The sequence below is a fragment of the Camelus bactrianus genome, chromosome 31 (assembly GCF_048773025.1).
Source record: "Camelus bactrianus isolate YW-2024 breed Bactrian camel chromosome 31, ASM4877302v1, whole genome shotgun sequence".
In the NCBI taxonomy this organism is placed as follows: domain Eukaryota; kingdom Metazoa; phylum Chordata; class Mammalia; order Artiodactyla; family Camelidae; genus Camelus; species Camelus bactrianus.
This window is the reverse complement of record NC_133569.1, coordinates 14,114,527-14,134,887: the sequence shown is the minus strand read 5'-3', so window position 1 is coordinate 14,134,887 and position 20,361 is coordinate 14,114,527. Positions and strand designations below refer to the sequence as shown.

The 20,361-nt window shown below is 37.5% G+C and overlaps 1 protein-coding gene across 1 annotated transcript in view; it reads left to right on the top strand.

Moving 5' to 3' along the window:
- FBXO8 (F-box protein 8) overlaps window positions 1–20,361 on the top strand; it is a 34,724-nt gene that overhangs the window by 5,511 nt on the left and 8,852 nt on the right. The window contains exons 2-3 of the mRNA XM_010973179.3: window positions 8,098–8,434; window positions 10,680–10,806. Coding sequence (XP_010971481.1) covers window positions 8,106–8,434; window positions 10,680–10,806 — 456 coding nt within the window. The 5' untranslated portion in view covers window positions 8,098–8,105. The remainder of the gene's footprint in view (window positions 1–8,097; window positions 8,435–10,679; window positions 10,807–20,361) is intronic.

Sequence of the window (20,361 nt, the reverse complement as noted above, 5' to 3'; positions counted from 1 at the left end):
CACTGCTTTACCAGTTAAAATATGCTATCTTCATGAAGGCTCATAGCAGTCCTGTGTAATAGGAGTGATTCCCCCATTTTTTAGGCTGCCGAGGGTCAGAAACCTTGTCTGAAATATCTAATAAGGTAACACATGTGGTGTACTTGAAACTCCAATTTTAGATTCACCCTCCAGAGTAGCAGTGTCAAGAAAACCTACACATTTCTCTCAAGCAGACATCATATAGCCCACATTCTCTAATCTCAGCATAATAAAACTAGAAATTAATTTTAAAAACCAAAAGACCTAAATATTTAGATTTAAAAAGTCTCTCCTAAATTATTCAGTCAGTGTGTAATTAAAGTACTATTATTAATGTTGCTGTCATTTTAATAGAAATAAGAATATATAAGTAGGAGATTTAAACAGCTTACTGTGGTATTTAAGATATTTTTAACAAAGTAGATCATTATTCTTAGACATATTGTAAAATTATTTGAAGCAATCCAAATTAAATCACATTAGTTTATGTATTTGGATTTTTAATGAGTAATTAAACCAATTTTATTTGATATATTTTGCATTTATGCTTTTTTTTTTTATTAGACCATGTAAGAGGCATTTATACCTTTTGCATTTTATACTCAATTATTGATACATCCTGGGTAAATAGTCAAGCATTTTTATAGAATTTGTATCTTTAAGGATTTAGTCCTTGATTCTGTCTTCTTTGATCTTTATAGGAAATTCCATGAAGTCAGAGATGATTCAAAGGTGATAGATTTTTAATAGTTGGATTTTCTTGAATCTAAAATAATTACTGTTTGTCAAATGACACTAGACTTGCTGTGTCCTTCGTCACCCTCTTTAGAGTGTTTATATCAGGGCCTTTAATTCTTGAAAGCACTTTATTGAGGTATCATTTACATACCATAAAATTCACCCATTTCAAGTGTACAATACTCTGCCCCTTCCCCCTTTTTTGAGTTAATTGTAGATACATATGCATTTGCAAGAAATATACTGAGAGATCTCTTGTGGTTTGTCTAGTTTCCCTGGGTGGTAACATACTGCAAAAGCACAATATACTATCACAACCAGGTTGTTGACATTAATCCACTGCACCTGTCTTGTTCAGAATTCCGCCCCCCCCCTTTTTTTTACTGACACGTATATCTGCATGGATGAAATTCTGCACAAGTTCACACATCCAGCATCACAGTCAAGACACTGAACAGTTCAAACACCACTGGGATCCCTCATGCTGCTGTTGTATAACTACACCTCCCTCCCTCCCGGGTGGTGAAGCTGAACATCTGTCACGTGCTTCTGGGTCATTTGTACATCCTCTTTGGCAAAATACCTGTTCGTGTCTTATGTTCATTTTTTAATTGCATTGTTTGATTTTTTCTACTGTTGAGTTTGAGAATTATTTATATATTCTAGGTACTAGTCCTTTGTCAGATATGTGGTTTGCAAATATTTTCTTAGTCTGTAGCTTATGTTTTTGTCTTCTTCACATGAGCTTTCAAAGAGCAAAAGTTTTTAATGTTATTGAGGTCTGCTTTATCAGTTTTTATTCTTAGGTATCATGACTTTGATGAACTCTTTTCCTAGACCTAGATCTCTAAGACTTCCTGCTTTGTATTTTTTAAGAGTTTTATCATTTTATGCTTAGCACTTAAGTCTATGATCTATTTTGAGAAAATTTTTGAAAGATGTGAAGTTAAGGTCAAGGTTTATCTAATTCAGTTTTTTCTCATTGTTTACCATTCACCCAGTCAACAGATATTTTCTGAGTACTTCTTAGGTCTAAGGCACTGTGTTTGGTACTGGATTTTTCCATGTAGCCTATTGTGCTGAGCCAGTTCCCCATCTTAGTACTTACAGGCAGTTCTCGCTTTACATGGTACCATGTTAACTGAAGCGTGTGCATAGGAGAACGGTGGTCTTGCTGTGCACAGTCCCGTGGAACTGTTATCCAATAGTGAGCAGGTGTTATATGAGGCAATAAATAATTTTTATTTCTTTTAATAAACAACAATAAAGCACAATATGATAGATGAGTTCCAAAGTTGTTATTGTCTTAATGAACATGTGTTTGAGTAATTCGTGTTTTATAATCAAGAGATATGCTTAAAAATGCAAATTTCAACAATTGTAACGTTGATTTCAAAGATCTGAGAAATTAACATGCTATTCTCCAAGCTCTTTATAATTCGATTTCCTGGGGATGTGAAGATGTCATAAAGATGTATAGAGGAAGTTTCTTCTTGTTAATCAACAGATACATTTTGTAATACTGCCGGAAGGACCTCTGACATGTTGAATCTTCCCACGAAGTCTTGAAGTTTTCATCTCTAGAAACATACAATAGTGATTAAAGTTGACGGTCGTATTTAGCTGCAAAAAATGTGTCTGTGTTATTACTGACTGATGACTAAATACTTGACATTATTTGCCAAACGAAGTGTGTCAATCTAAGGAAACTTGGTTTCTTCTAACTTTGTACGTTTACTAGTTGTTATTTTTTCTCCTAGCAAAGGTAAATGACATCTCTCCAAATTCACAGATCCTAAATTAATGAAATTTAGAATGAGGATTATAGCTACTCAGATAATTAGATTTAGAATAATCAGGTGTACTCTGAAATGGGGGACCCAAAATAAGGCTTATCATCTAAAGGGGGTTGAGTGGGGACTGCAGAACTAGCTGTGGTAGATTACCTGTAGGTTAGATCCTCTCAGTGGTAACCCCTCTAAGCCCCAGGGGAGAAGAGTTATTCGCTGTTATTTTCTGACGGGGATAATGAGGACCACAGACTGCAGGCTAATCAGATTCTGTGCCAGAGTTTGAACCAGATCTTTTTTTTCACATCGAAGCCTGTGTGCTTTCCACATGAACAGCAGCCCGCAAGAGAAGTTGCAGCAGGAGCAACAGAGGAGATGAGAAGCAATGATGGGGGTGAAAGAGTTGAGAGGAGCTAGTGATGGGGGAACAGACGGGAGACTGCCTTTGCCATCTGTGGATTCTGATGGTTCTGGGCATAAGGTTTGGTGTCAAGAATAAAAGCTTGGAGCTCAGAGAGACAGACCTGAGTTTGAATCCGAAAATTTCCATTCGCCAGCTCTGAGACCTTGTGCAAAGTTGTTTAACCTCTCTGGGTCACTATTTCCTTAGCTATAAACTTAGAGTAATATCAACCCATTAAGGTTGTTGTGAGGATTAAAATGGGATAATTAACATATTAATTAACTTCAACAGTGTTTGGCATAGAGTTAGAATTAAATAAATTGTGGTTTATAGTATAAAATAATATTGTTTAATGTTTATGTTATTAAATATTATGTAAACAATATTGTATACATAATATTATGTATGAAAGGAGGGACACATCTGGGAATTCCAAGCCTTAAATCTGCACAAGGGGTATTTTTCTTCTACTTTCTTTAAAAAAATTTTCTCCACCCTTTAAAATAAATATTTCTATCAAAACTGGCAAAAATAATTTTTACTGAGTATTTTGAGGTTTGCTTTGACAGAGATCTCCTACTCTTAAACTGCAGTGCTGAGCACTTAGCTCCTTAGTGATGGTTTTCAGTCTGGGGACACTAAGCATGTAGGACAGTAATTCTTAAACTTAGTGCACATCAAACTCAGACACTTATTTTCAAATTCACATGCTTGGATTCCTCAACCAGGAGATTTCTGTTTACAGAAAGTTTGTAAGATTAGTAAAAATCACTAGTGTGTACCTTTTACCCAGATTCACCAATGTTAAACATTTTGCCACACTGTATCATTCTTTCTATACAGAGATGGATGTTTCTGGTTTTCAGAACCATTTGAGATGAGGTTGTGTACATTCTGCCTTAATACTTCAGTGTGTTTCCGTGAACAAAAATATACTCTGACAAAGCCTCTGTGCAGTTATCAAATTCAGAAAAGTTCACACTGGAACAGTGTTTCAATCCAGTCCTCAGCCTGTATGTCTAGCTTTTCAATTATCCCAATAATGTTCTTTATAGCTCTTTTTCCCCCCAGTATAAGGGGCAGTCCACATACTGCATTTAGATGTCATGGCTTTTAGTCTCCTTCATTCCGGAATGGCTCCTTTCTTTAGCTTCACAGAATTGGTGATTTTGAAAAAAACAATTCATCTACAGACTCCGTTTGGCTTTCTCTGTTACTCCTCATGATTAGATTCCAGTTACACATTTTTGGCTGGAATCCTGTGTCACTGATGTTATGTCTTCCTCAGGGCACCACTTCCAGAGGCACGTGATGTCCATTTGTGTCTTACTGGTGAATGTTACGTTTGAACATTTGGTTAAGTGATATCTAATTTCTGAATTTCTTTTTGTAATTAATGAGTAATATGTGGGGAGATACCTTGAGACTCTGTAAATCTTCTATTATCAAACTCTAGATTCAGCACCCACTGATAATTCTTGCCTGAATTGTTTTTTCTGTGATGATTGTAAAAGGATGATTTTTCTAACTCTGTTATCCCTTCTGTCTTTATGAGTCAACATTTTCCTGTAAGGAAGAACTCTCCTTTCTTCTTTATATATGTATTTATTATCAGTGTAGATACACACATGGATTCTTTTTGTATGTGATGGATTGTAATCCATTCCTGTCCTTATTTACAACAAACTTTATTGAAAATACAAAACTTTGTGTTTTTTTCAATTCAAAACTCTTTGCATATTCAGTGATTTCATTATGTAGCTCATTTTTTATGACTGAATAATTGGCATGAATGACAAATAACTAAAGGAGATGAAAAATTGTGTCTCTTCGGCAGGAAGAGCGTCAAGATAATTGAAGTATCATCGAGTAAGTTTTACTAAAGTGCTCATTATTTTCACTCTATGAGAATATTGTTTCGTCAAAACAAACTAGCTAACATTATCATTAACTGTGGAGTGAACTTTGTATGCAGTATCTCATTTAATACAACAGCTCTTTGAGGTGTATATATTATTTCGTAATATGCAAATTGTCACCCTAGCAGTGAAGAAGTCAAAGCTCAGAATAGTCAGTAAATCCCCCAGGTGCTGTAAGTGGTGACCAGCGGAGTCAGGACTTGAACTTCAGTGTGTTCAACTTCAGAGGCCACAGCACCGTGCTTCCTCCATGACTTGCTTCACAACTTCTGCAGTGGGTCTCGTGTCCTTTGAAGAGTTTTATCACTTTTCTGGCCGTTCTGCCCACATCCCACACCACTGCTGCCTTAAGGAACATTGGGAGTGTGATGGGACACTGCAGACTTCCTTTCCTTTTTCTAAGGGCTAAACTTACGATATTCATCCTTCTCGAGTGGTTTATCCTAATCTGTTCTTGCCCCGAATCAAGAACTGCTTTAAAGAGAAACGTCCCACAAGGGCAATTTGCAGTGTCATTTAGCAGTAGAAGAATAGAAAATGCGGTTTTCTTTGTTCAAATTATGTGCATATGAGCCTCAAACCCGCACCCTCCCCATCCCTTTTTTTTTTTTTTTTTTAATCCCAAGAACCAGCTGCCAGCTTTACTTCTTTCTACCCGCTGGATGCTATCTGAATCACATTAGCCAGTGCTCCACTTAAGCGGTCCCTGTTAAAGTCCAGAGCCCAGGGAAATCACCCTGACTCTGTTCCCTAGCAACATCCCTGAGAGGAGCAGCAGCTGCCTGACCATATGCCACTAAAAAGATGTTGCAAGGGAAGTGCATATACACTGATGTTAAATGCCTCGAATCTTGAGACTTCAGCCATCATAGTTTCCATGTTTCAGTATTTACCATTAGTGGTGCAAATCCCAAAGGAAAGTATAATTATCTAAAATGACAACAAGTACTGGATGAGCTTAGCAATCAATTCAATTTCTAGATATTTTCTTGCTAAGATAAACAAAGAAATAGCCATGATAAAAACACCTTTCTTTATGTTTAGTCTTAAATGTTAAAGATTTGTGTCAAAATTAAATCGTGTTTACGTTGTCATGTGATGTGGCATATTTAAACATTAAGCAAACGTAAAACTCCTTACCAATTTTTGTTGGTGTTCTGTATTTTTTTTCTGTGTTAATTTTTACTCTGTAGTTTTGCCTTTTCCAGAATGACATATAATTGGAATCACACTTCATGTAGCCCTTTCTGATCAGCTTCTTTCACTTAGTAGCATGCATTTAAATTTCCTCCATGGCTTTTCATGGTTTGATAGCTTGTTCCTTTTTAGCATTAAATACTCCATTGTCTGGACGTACCACAGTAAATTTATACCTTCTCCTAATGAAGGACAACTTGGTTGCTTTCAAGTTTTGGTAATTATGACTAAAGCTGCAGGTTCACGGGCAGGTTTTTGTGTGGACATAAGTTTTCAACTTATTTGGGTAGGTACCAAGGAGCATGAGGGCTGGATCATACAGTAAAAACATGTTTATTTTTCTAAGAAACTGTCAAACTGTCTTCCAAAGTAACTGTACCATTTTGAATTCTTACATCCTTGTCAGCATTTGGTGGTGTCAGTTTGGGATTTCAGTCATTCTAATAGAAAATAAGAATTTCATTATGAAAATTTAACCACTACTTCACGAACTGCTACAGGTATGCTGAAATGTGTCATAGGTGGGAATCTTTTGTGGTTTCTTAGCAAAAACAGATTTTCCCACATTTAAAAATTATTAATATATTTCTTCTCTTTGTGCCCCCCCCCATCCCTTTATAGCTTAAGCTGTTGGATTTCCAAGCAGCTCACAGTAAGGAGGAAGCATGAAAAATTATCCTGGACTGTTTTTTCTGTTTTGATCAACAAGTAGCCTGTTACAGTGGCCATTATCCAAGTAATAGCCAATAATTCAGTAAATACACGTGCATTTTAAAATATGAAAACGTAATCTTTGACATTCTTTAAAATTCTACTCAATTTCAAATCATTTCTAGCTATTTGCAGAATTTCTGGCACCAGTGCATCTAGGGAGGAATTGCTTTTTTATTTCTTTAATGGTTACTCCCTTTTGTAAACAGCCAGATACGACAAAACCATATTTTAAGTTTAGGTCATCCTATGAATTTTATTTTAATGATTTTATATGAAAATCAGTTCTTTCCTCCGAATTTTAAAACCACATGCGTATTAGTAGTCAATTTAGATTTTTAAAACAAGACTATTTGTTTGGAAAAGAGATCATGAAAATGATTATTTGTATTAGTTAAAAGTTCTTCCTGATTTCATCTTTTTTAATGAATTTATTTGCCCAGGAAAAGTTACTTGTTTTCAAAGCCAAGATCAAATAGGAAGTCTTGGCCAGTGGTTTTCTAAATATTTGTACATGAGGAAGTCCAACATTGTAGCAGATAAATGTGGAGCTGCTCAGGTTGGAGGTCAAGTGGAGGTGGAAGAGACTGGAACACAGCCTCTCCTCCAGCCTTTCCCCAGGTACCTCCTGAATCTGTAGGGCTATGTGGAGAAGAACTGGAAAATTCATCTAAATAATGATTTTTACTTAAAGCAGCAGCAAAATCGAGTAGTCACTACTGAGCTCTGTATCATGGAGTTCTAGGTGTCTAATTTATAAGGTTTCTGAATTAGACTTCAGGGCCTACGTTACATTTTATTACAGCCTGCAACTTAAGAGCAGACTGGCAAGAATTAAATGAAAAGCCTGTTTCACAGCTGCCACACATCTGGGAATTTGGTTAAAAGGGGCTAGCTTAGCTCAGCCTGAGTTGTGATAAAAAGCAGGGTGTAGAGGTCTTTTAAGTGAAGTCCTGTGCTCTGATCAGAGTTGTATTTAATACTGGCCCATAAGTCCACATAATTATAATTTGTAAGAGTCTTTAGGATGTCAGTAACTTTTAAATCTTAACCCTGTGAAAAATGATTATGTCACCTGGGGGCTTTAAAAGTGGTTAGCAAACTGGGGTAAAGGTGGTACTCAAACCAAATATCTCTCTGTCCGAGTTTTAGACTTCCGATGGTCCAGCTAGTCTGTGTAACATGCTGCTCCACTTAACCTGCTGTAGTGAAGGATGTCCGTCCTGATAAGTGAATGCTGCAGGTCAGACCTGACCTGCCACAGGGAAAGGCGGATGTCTGTTTTAACGGCGCCTTCTTTCTTCTGGCTCTGTCCCAGGCTTGCAGATGGGTCAGGGGCTGTGGAGAGTGGCCAGAAACCAGCAGCTACAGCAGGAAAGCTACGGAGAGCAAGGCTACCTCAGCAGAGAGCAGAGCAGGAGGATGGCGGCCAGCAGCGTTTCCAGCACCAGTCATCGCAAACAGGTCCAGGGCGGCATTGATATATATCATCTTCTGAAGACAAGGAAATCTAAAGAACAGGAAGGGTTCATTAATTTGGAAATGCTGCCTCCCGAGCTGAGCTTTACCATCTTGTCCTACCTGAATGCTACGGACCTCTGCTTGGCCTCCTGTGTTTGGCAGGACCTGGCGAACGACGAGCTGCTCTGGCAAGGGTGAGTCCGGCTGCCGGGTTTGGTTCAGGTCTCTCTCAACATCGTCTTGCCCAAATGTCTTTTCACCAGTGCTGCTTGTTAGTATACACTTAACAGGTGACTATTTCATCTGCTTCTTTTTCTAATCACTATTTTTCAGTGAAGTGGGCAAATATTAGAAGAGCAAGATCATCATCTGCTTGCTGAAGTGAAGGTGGATTATACGAATTTTAGGAGCTGTTTTACCGGTTTAAAGTTAAGCTGTGAATCTTAGAACGTTTACTGCAGTGAAATCTGTGGAACCAGAATGACTCCTTATGTCATATATATTTGAGTCATGAAAATATTACCAATCACAGAAGAATCATTGAAGCTTGGGTTTTCTAGCATTCTTTACCAAAGCTTATTTGAGTCTCATTATTTTAAAATGAGACTTCCTAACAGTATAAAACAAGTTTTTTGAGGCTTCAAACAATTTCTCAGTGACGATCTATTGAGAGTCAGTTATCTAAATAGCCAAACTTCAGTACAAATGCATTACCAGCGGGACATCCCTACCTCAGGCTTCCCAGTGCTACAGAATTACAGTGTTGACTATATAGTCCATTCTCAGCCTCTAAATAAATAAAAATCATCTGTCTCATCTTGTTTTTCTTTTACTATCTTATCATTCCTTATTTGAACTTTGGGGAAAAAAACTTTAAGCTTTTCTGAACTCAGTCCGAATGTATTCTTCATTTGGGATGTAAATCTGGGAATTGTTCATTTCTGAAAGAAATGCTTCCTTTATTGTTTACCTCATAATTATGCCTGTTTCTGTGGTGCCTGGATTTTTTTCCTTAGCAATACATTGCTTCTATTTAAACTAAAGGCTTATTTTTTTTTTTTAATTTTGGATGTTGAGAGGTTCTGTTGCTTTCACATATTAGGTTAGTAATAAAAGTCAAAAGCCATGTGGCTGAAGAGGCTGGTAAAATAGTGATTAATTTTCTAAAGTCACTAAACTCATTGATTTAAAATCGGTGATTGTATTTGGTTGGTAACAATATTGCAAGGATGTAAATTAACTATTATGAAGATACTCCCATGTGAAAGTACATATTTTACCCACGGTCCTCATAAACTATGTGTTATAGACTGAGGCTGTAACTTTTTCTCGTTTTCCTGTAAGTTGTTTGTGTGTGAGAAAAGACGGAAGTGTGAGCCAAAAATCAATAATGAATATCAGAAAGTGAAACTGTTTTAATGTTTGTCTCAGCAAGTAGGTACTTTTGAGCAAACACACACACACGCAGATTTTGAACAAAAGAGTCATTAAAACTATCAAAATAACAATTTCAGTAGTCTCCGTGTCTCTAGAGAAATGCATTTGTATTGAATTATCTGCAGTATACACCCCACATTTCAAGGCATTGTAATTAGATAAAGCACTAGCTTTCAAATAACCACCAGTAGCTCGTGCCTCTGCACGGAGTTGGAAACAAGTATCCCAACATGTAGAAATAGCGTTTTTTGAGGTGTGAACTGTTAGCACTTTAGTTTTTTAGACTTTTTTAAAATGACCATGTATAGCTGTGAGAGCGAAGACCAGTGTTTTAAAGCCAGATCTTAAAAACAGCTAAGCTTTAAGTCACAGCTTTTGGTTTATATATTGAAGTTATAGCATTGCAGGCAATTTCTCCCTCTGCCCAGCAGTCTTTCCCCCTCATTCAGTTTTATTTTGCAACAAAGCTCATAGTTACTTAATCTTTTTTGAGCTTTTTGGTTAAGATTGTGGGCTCAGGATTAAGCTCCTTCGATTCAAATCCTGCCTCTACACAAATTAGTTTTGACCCTGGGCAGCTTTTTTACAGTGTCTGTTACTTTATCTGTAGCACCAGCATCATAGGATTGTTGTAAAGATTAAGCAAGTTAATACTATTAAAATGCTTTAAATGAGCGCCCGCTATCTAGTAAGCACTTGGTGAATGTCAGTTATCATCAGCAGCATCATTAGTTTATGTTTAACTTCAGGTAGGACTCACAAATATTATTAATCTTGGTGACTCACATTTTTAAGTGCTGTCAGAATTGCTAAATTGAAGACATTTGTCTATCACACTCTAGTAAACAAAAAAAAACAAGTATAAAATTAAACGTTTTAAACTGTAGAGCTGTAACATCCAATTTTATATCATTTCACATCACCATTTTATCACGTGTGTACATGTTTGACTTAGGAAATTCAATATGGTCATGTTTGCTTGTCTGGTTTTATCTTTTACAGGTTGTGTAAATCCACATGGGGTCACTGTTCCATATACAATAAGAACCCGCCTCTGGGATTTTCTTTTAGAAAACTGTACATGCAGCTGGATGAAGGCAGCCTCACCTTTAATGCCAGCCCGGATGAGGTAAGTGAAGAGCGTGAACCTCATTGTTACCTTGCTGCAGCCTTCCCGTGTAACGGACTTGCAAGTAAAATGACAAGTCACTGAACGTGACCTTCCAGTCACTGCTCATTAGCTGGGTATCTGAAGTTACCGCCGTGTGGCTCAGTCATTTCGCTCTCACCTTGTCCTGTTCTGATCTCTACCTGCTCACGCTGTGTGCCAGCTCCCATGACACAGAAGCAGTCCCCTCCCGGACCTGGCTGAGCCACCTACACCACAGGTCCAGAGTGCAGGACGTGCTCAGCAGAGCTCACCTGCAGCATTTCCTTCGTGTTATTGTTTCTGTTTTGTAATGATGCTGATTTTACCAGAGATACAGAGGATTTTCTAGTTGGTGACACATTTAAATAATGCCTTTTTAACAGTCTAATTCCCTGGTGACATAGAAACACATTAAAGATTCTGTTATAAAGTAGAACAATTTTGCATTAAGTATTTAATTCTTTTTTTTAAGATGGTAAGCAAACACAAATGGAGAAAAGGGAGAGTAGGAAAAGCAAAAAGAACTGGTTAAAATTAATTACTTAATGATTTCTTAACACAATATATGCGTTATCAAAGTGTGAAGACAGTTCTTTCACTGAATTCCTCCCCTTCCCCCATTCTTATTTTAATATATTCTGGAATGGTTCAGATTTTCAAAAATCTTATTCTTAGAAATCTAATGGAAATTAGGTAGCACTCAGAACTGTTACTTCTGGGTGGATTATTGCCTCTGGAAAAATTTATTAAATTTTATTTTAACTTAATTTTCAGAAACCAACTTTTTTTCATTTGTTGTGGAGGTATTAAGGACTCCTTAATTACCTTAATACTCCGTAATTAAGTTATTAAATCATGCAGTCAGTTTTTTTAAAAGATCTTAACTTTTGCTGTGTTAGGGAAATGTTTCTCCCGTGCAAAATATTTGACCATTAAACGTAAATACTGGTTTTATAAGTATGAATCATAAATGTATTGCAAATTTTTCCTAATACCTTTTATCATAAAATACATTTGCTTTGACATTATTTTTGGTCAAATCCATGTTTGGTTCCTCCTAAATATGTAGCAAAGTAAGCATGTTTTCATCGTGCACTGGCAGGCCCTGCTCCGTGTAAGTTAACGTAGTTGAAGAATGGTGTGCTTTCAGAGACGTCGTTTTTCTCATTTATTAGAGTTAGACATTACTTGTTGCTCATTAAAACAGTCCGTATGACTAGCGTTTAATAAGATAAACATGTGGCATCAGCATCTTGAGTTAATTGAGTGATGATTACTGGAGAAGAACTGAGGCAGAATAGTGCAGTGTTTCACTGTAGACGCGGAAGAACGGGGAAGGGTGGCCGCCACAGGGCCTGTCTTATTATGCCCAGTCTATCAAGGTGTGCTGGCTCCAGTCATGAATTCTACCCGTGTTGAGTAAAACTGTCATCCTCAATTCATATCACTTGCAAATGTTACATTCTAAGGAAAATGTAACTGGGTAAGTACTGAGTTGTAGGTTTACAAAGTCAGAAACGTTGGGTGTTAACTGCTGACGCTGGTGATGGTAAGTAGTCCGTCCTTGCTAAAGGAGTACCAATTTTTACAATAAATTAAAAAATATCCTTTTTATGCAAAGATGAAACTGTGGACAGGCCCTTATATACTAGAATATGTTATGGAAAATTTTACATACCTAAGTTGGAAAAGATAGATGTTAAAATACATTTCCATCTTTGCAGCTATGTTTATCAAACTATAGATTTCCTGTTATACCTCCTCTAGAATGTTTGGAGGAGGGGGCAGAGAAAAGAGACAAAATTAAAGTCCTCTTTTTATCTGACAAAGAAGTTTTTTAAAAATTAAGTCAAATGTTTACTAAAAGAGGGGCTTCAATTTACTAATTAAAATAAGATTTTTAGATCTTCAGATTTTCACTTATCCATCCTACCTCCCATTGTTATTGAGAGTTGGCTGTATTTCCTTTTTCTTTGCTCCTTGGCCTGACTTAAAGATATCCTGGAGCATTCTAGAAGTGTTGAATTTGCTGTTTTGAAAGGGACACATAGTGCTGCCAGGAGGCATGGAGCTGAACCATCCAAAGTGCCTTGTGGCTCCAGAATTCTGCTCTGTGCTTTTATGAACAACGCTGACCCAGCGGGTTTCACCTGATAACAAAAGAGAACTCTCTCTTTGCCAGAATAAACTTAGGACAGAAATAGGCATGGAGGGACACTGGAATATACTTGTAGGTGCAGGGAAATGAGAAGTATTTTAATGACTATTCCATACTTTCTTTTATTGACTGATAATCAGTGTCAGTTTTGTTGTTTATCCAAGTCAAGCCTTCAAAATTGAAATCATGTAATTGAAAGAGTTATCCTAATAAATGTTTTTATACAGAACTCACCTATATGAGTCATCCTTTGGCCAGGTTTTAGAATGACTCTTGCCATGATGTTTTAGTGCTAGGAATCAGGAAGTACTTTATGGAGGTTGATTTTTTCCCCCCTCACTGGATCACTGTCATCAGATGTGTTATGCTGGGTTCATTGAAGCCTGAGAAGTCAGTTACTTTTGCTGATATGTTTAAATGTAAGTGGTGTTTATTGTAAGTATCTGCGATAAGATGTGTATATGATTGTTTAGTATTGTAACAAGTCTACTTTTCCATAATTTCTAGTTCTGTACTTAACATTTTGATAGCAAGCGCCATTAAAATATTATAAAAATAAGAATACTTACAGCCACAGGGAACAAGATTCTCCAAAGGACATCGTTCATGTCACGGATATGGGTAACCACACCCCACAGCAGCTGCTGGCAGTGGCTCATGGGGTGGGGGAGAACTTCCGCTCAGACTGTGGTACGATTGTCTAGCACGCTGCTGTTACATGCATGACATTGTGATCTCAGCTGGATGTAAAGTCTTGACCTGGTGCATGAGCTTGTGTACTTTGTGGCAGGTGACCACATCCTAGTAAAGGAATGTGCTAAAACCCATCTGTTGACATTAGGCTGTATCTCCCCTGCATGCACAAGTTGTGTGTGTGGTCCTATTCCACAGCAGTTTTATAATAAGGTAATTTTACTGATGAACCAGATTTTACCAATCAATGTATAAATTATACATTCCTTGTGCTGCAATTAGTATTAAACATTTTCTTGACATAGTTATTTTTAAATTTAGAGTCTGAAATTGGTAGTGAATATGATTTAGCCTTAATAAATTATAGGCTTATTTTTGTTTGTATAAATATGTTTATGAAAAGTTTTTTTAAATACTATCTTCATTGGGTTTGGGTAAAAGAAGTCTTTTTTTTTTTTTTAAACTATATAAGCACCTTTTCCCTATGTTCATACAGAGAGACCTATTGTATGCATTTTATTAGATTGATCTGGGATAAAATCTATCATGAGAAACACTTTTTAACATTTTAAATTTTACCTGAGCATATATGTTTGAGGGAAATGTGTAAGCAAATTATTTTCAAGATAACATTCTTTTTGTTGTTGGACCAGCAAAAATATAAACAGGAAATTTGTAGAATTTACAGAAAAGAACTCAGGACTTTGTGTTCAATTTTTATAATATCTCATATATTACATCTTCTTGACTTTTTGCTCAAATATACAGCAGCAAAATGTTTATTGCCGTTACTTCATAGCATAGAAACTGTTATGAAAAATAACTGTATTCCTAGAGATAGAAAGCCTTGATATCATCAGAGTGTACACATAAGCATTTCCCAGGTGTATGCTTTGAAATAGTTATTCCACAGGATAATGGACGTTGTCAAAAGATTCCCAAGTCTAATAAGTTTGGCCATGATAGGTTATGATTAATTGGCTCACTTACAGAATAACTTTCCAAAGTCCCTGACATATTGATGCACATTGTGAATAGCTAAGAGGAGGGTGTCCTGTGCTGAATTATGCAAGTTGATTTGACATAGTATCTTTTTTGCAGGGTGGGGTGGGGATAAAGTAGCATTCCAGGGAACACATTCTAAGGAGTGCTCGTATGGATCATCTGTAATCTTAACTGTGTGCAGATAAATATGTGCTCCTAAATGAATAGACAAATCTGGACTGAGTGATTGAAATACCTTGTTCACTGACAGCTGTCTGATGTTGATTTTACCTGTAATCTTCTTTTTATTGAAAGTCTATGGATCTGTATTTATTTGTTCTCTTTTCTTTGGTATTAATTACAAAATAGTATTAATTACAAAAAAATTGGTAAAACTGAGAGCTGAGTCTTGACAAACAGCTTTATTCGTGTCCTGTATCTGATGGTAGTCTTGACATATTAAAGAAAGTGTTAGTTTGGAAAACAAGGGTAGGATGACAAACTTGATAGCAATATTGTATTCAAATAACTACCTGTAGACACTGATTAAGCTTCCACGTCAAATAACTTGGGGCAGGTCGTTCATTGTCATGTCCTTGGTATCTCGTTCTTCACACTAACTTCATCAAACTTCAGTATCTCTTGCCACAGAGGGGTATTGCTAGTGAAGGTTGACAGGCCACTAAAGATGCTTTTTTAATTTGGCAAATGTACTGCCTTTTGAGGTTAGTTCTCTAGGTCTAGAGATTTGACTGTGTCTTTCCACTGCAAGTAGATCAGTCAGTATCTCGGGAATAAACTTAAGCTGTAGGTTGTGGAACCTGAGCCAGGTGGACCATAAGATGCTTGTGCTTTGAGCAATGCCTTGTAGCACAGAGAGAGAGAGAAACTAAAGTTCCTAAATTCTTAGCTAATGTTGTGAGCTGAACTATAATCTAGGAATAACTGGGTCCTCACCGCCCTTCACGGTGCTGCTCCACTCAGCCAGCACGACGTTTTATGACCTCCCTGCAGAACCCGCTTTCCCTGAATGTTTCCTCCAGGGTGTCTGTGGCTTGAAGGAATGGAGAACTTAATATGGCTTAAACCATACACACTTATCTACTTCCCAGGACACCAGGGATAGGTGTCCCAGAGTCACATCAGGGATACAGGGTCTCATCCTGGGACCTCGGTGTGTTGACTTCTGCCTCTCTGGGTAACAAGAGGCTGCCACCGCTCAGGCTTATCGCAGTCTCGTCTGAAAGTCACCCTCAGCACAGAGCAAGGGGACAGACCGACTCTCTCCTCCAATCCCTTATGCATATTAGGCAGAAAAAAAACCCTTTCCAGACCGCTTCAGTGTACTTCTGCTCACTTCATATGAACACAACTGAATCCTGTGAACACCCCTAGACCAACAGAGAACAGACTAGAAAAAATTCTGTGATTGGCTTAGACTTACCATGATTTAGCAACTGTGGCTGAGATGCTAGAAGCAATGAAAGAGAGAAATGGCCTTTGGGCACGTGTTCCGGCATCAGCAGTACTGTTTTCACAAGTGAGCCACTTGGAAGATTTGTGATTTGGCTTCCCTTGTTTTGAGGCTCTGCTGGCTTAGAGATCTTAATTCCCAAACAGGAATATCGACACCAGAGGCACGACAATTCAGATTGCTTGCGGGGACCATCTTCCTGCCATTTTAGGATCAAAAGAAAAACAAACAAACAAATAAAAACGAAGGTAGTAATTATGCTGTGGTTGCAGTGAGTAAGCCTGATTGCCAGAAGGAAATAGTTAATGCCACCTAGTGTGGAAGAACAAAAGGATATATGTGGAACCCAGGAGATATCTTAGAGTTACCTCTAGTACCACTATATCCTGTTGTAAAAGTTATTTTTCAAAAATCACAGTAGCCCTGAATGGGCAGGGTTTAAATCCTATCACTTAGACTCCACACTCTATCAGGAACCTCAGCCTGCCGAGAAGGTGTCACTACTCGTCAAGAGTTAGATATTCATTATTCCAAGCTAGTCACGTTACTTCCATTCCCTTTGGCTTCCGTGACATCCATGTAATCCAGTTCTGACCTCCGAGATTAGAGGAGACTCTGTGCAGAAAGATTAAGTTTTAAAAAGAGACACAGGGAAGTAGTACTGTATCTGTACGTGCACACTTCCGGACATTGGTATCTGAGGATGTAGTGGCAGGAACACCTGCAGCTATCTTGTAGCCGTGTGGTTGGTCTGTAAACACACCGAGAATAGCACATTGGAAGGAAGGAATTGGGTCCGTGATGCCATGTATGAGCCTAACCCGGAGCCATTGTATCTGGAACTTCTTATATAAGGCGGTAAATCCCTGTACATTTTTTAAATTGGAGTTCCTCTTGTTTACAGTCAAAGCATCCTAATGCTACGTCATCATCATCATTACTGCTCTTACCCACACTCGTAGGAGTTTGAGATGTAATCCTGAACAAAAATTCTTTTCATAAAAATAGTTCTCATTAGCAAATTGATTAATTTTATCTCCAGTTTGCTGATGAGAATTTAATTAGAGCAGAAAGAGCTAGTTGACAATGGGAGAAGTTCCCCTCCCAAAGTACAGGTTCTCCTCTAAAAAAGATTATTTACCCAAAGGAGCTAAAATCCTCAAGTTCATTGGCAAAGTCCTTTTCCCTTGATCATCATTAGAGTCAAAGTGCAAAACTGTGCCTCTCAGACACCAAATATTATCCTCTGTCTAGGTGGGTTAGTAACCTTCAACCTGGTACAGCTAGTCAAGTCATACTAAACTGGAGGCCATTCACTTTCTTGAGGGCAACGTGATGTAGGGGTGTGTGTGTGTGTGTGTTTCTGTCTTTTCAGTCTGATTCATCAGGTATTGGTTTTATGGTTAAGAAGACAACTTTATCCTGTGTCTATTAGGTTAAATGTATTTTACACTCTGCCCTGACCCTACAGTATCTTCGCCACCCTCCCTTACCCTTCCTTGTCTCCAAGAGTCATTCCAGCATGTGATTTAGAAGCAGTCCACAGAAGGACATTTGTAGACTCAGTATAGACCTTCCAGAAGCTTCCAGGAGAATCAATTTCCCTGGCCCTTTTCTAGTCTGTATCTAATTGAAACAGATTCAGGTCTAGGGTGTTCCATAGTGTGTTCATCACTCAGCCCACCTGAAGGGTTTTGCTTTCGTTTTCCTCAGTATGTTACGGGAGATAACTTGCTATCTGATTAGTGTGAATTGTCTGCAATAAAAGCAAACTGAAATTAGTGCACATTGTATTGATCTAGGACTTTGAACTAGAGGAAAGAATAAGATGAGAATATTTTAGCATATTCATACTATACATATGAAATGCTAAAGTGAGCAAATGTTTTCCTTTGTTTGAATTTTGTTACCAGTTGAGATCAGTGTACCCAGAGACTTTGCAGTGTTGTATGAATATTTTAAGTACATTTTAAAGAAAAATCTGTTTGCATTTTATTTCCTTATGATACCCTGTCTGACCACCTTGGCACCTCTTACAATGTTCTTCCTTATCTGATGTGACCACAGACTCAGGGAAACTTGACATCACTGCCTAGATTTAAGTTCTCAGCATTAATATCCAAGTTAGTTGTCTCTCCTACATATCTTTCTTGAATTTAAAATAGCTGCTACCAGTGTCACAGTAGATGTCAGTCAAAGACAAGTGCTTTATTAGAAATCGGAAAGACAGTTATTTCTTCAGCTCTTGGCTGTCACCAGTGTATAGCATCCATCAGTGTAACTGCAGCTTTTGCAATATGGAAGTACTGTATTGTAAATACTACATTAAACACAGTTTTTTGACCAACTAATTGTAGTGTACATTTATCCATAAGATTATATAGCTTTCCCCTTTCATATCATAAAGTTTTTAGTGATGCCTTCTTTATAATCAAAGGCTTAAGATCTTTGTGAACCACTTATTAGCAGTTAAATACATCATCAGAATAACATGTTGCTTTTTATTTTCGGAATGGTGACTTCGACTTTGGGAGTTTATAGTGTGAGGCATTTACAGTGTACTGGTCCAACTCACAGGTTTTTGCTATGTTATTTTTTCTTTTGTTACGATTTTCCTCTTTTCCCCCCTATTTGAATTATATAATCCTTACAAGTTTACAGCTTCTCTTCAGCGTCAGCTGGAAGCTTTGTACAGATAGATTGAAACATTCATTCAGCAGATATTTGCTAAGTGTCTGTCTATTACTGGTAACATGACTTTGACCTCTGGCAAATTATTTACACTCTCTGTGCTTCAGTTTCCCCATCTCTAAAATGGGGACAGTAGTGGTACTTATATCATGGTGGTGCTGTGAAGATTAGATTAAATAATATGTGTTAAATGTTTAGTACTTCCAAGTACTCACGAAAATGTAGCTTTTTATTTATACAAGAGGCACAACTGCACACATCACCGTACCTGCAGCCGGGCACTGCTCTAGGCTTGTGGGTTCTTCCTTTCCTGGAACTTCTGGATTGTGGTGGCTAAGTAATTGACACCCGAGTCATGGTCCCTCATGAAGTGTGTATCAGTCACACCAGCATCTTCCTCAGATGGTCATCTGCTTTGCTTTTAATTTTATTTTCTGACATGTGATGAGCAGTCTTTGTATATATAGTACCTTTTTGGTTCAGTGATACTGTTTAGTTTAACCTTTGTGAAGACATTTTAAGCAATTAATAGGGGATCCAAAATTATGTTCAAATTAAAACATGTGTCTTGGCTCAAACAGTGGCAGGACGAACAGACAACCTGGATTCCATGAAGAAGTATGCACATGTGCTGGCAGGGAAACCACCATATACGTCCCAGCTTCTCTCTTGTCTACTATTGTTTAAAAATCTTGTTTAAAAATTGATTCAGAGCTGTTAAAATATATTTATAAATGTACATTCCAGAGTCTAGGTAGTATGATAAAATTGCAATTTTTACATATCAGAGTCGTTAAGTCATTTAAATAGCCGTGTGTGTGTATGTATATATGCACATAGTGCAAACACAGTATTTGCGTGTGATTTTTTTTTATAAAGCAGGGATTCTAAATTAACTAATATTGGTGCTCACATATGTCACTTTATCATTAGTTTGAAGCAGTATTCATCATACCTTAACCTAATAGTTCTATCTCCATATTTTGATTAGAATGTTGTCTTTTTCTGATTTACAGACAGATTAGAGATGGGGCTTTTTCTAGAAGCTTACCTCACCTACCAGCATATTTGTCAATACTAATTACAATAATGGTTGCCATATTTGATTATTATAGTAATTTATCGTTTAGGAAGTGACTTCATCTTCCCATGCGTTGATCCACCCCAGTTACAGGCGTGACTCCTTTCGGGGGACAGCTATTAGAACTCACAGGAGTGGCTCTTTTCTGTTCGCAGTTACTAGAACTAATTAATAGGGACTTTTTATTGTTACTTGAAACCTTAGATAACATGGTTCATGTTATTTTGTCTAATGTCATTGCCTTCTCTTCCTGTGAAAAAGAAGCAGAAAGATCTCTCCTGCGTCTCTCCTCCACTTTCCCTGGAGGTGACTCCATTCGAGGTGAATCTCCGTTTTTCTTTTCATTTTCTTTGAGCTGTCCCTCCTTTATGTGGGTTTCCTGCTGACATCTTACAGCTACAGATAATTTAGGGTTTCTGTGTGACTGTTGTTAGCAATTCCTCAGCATTGTGC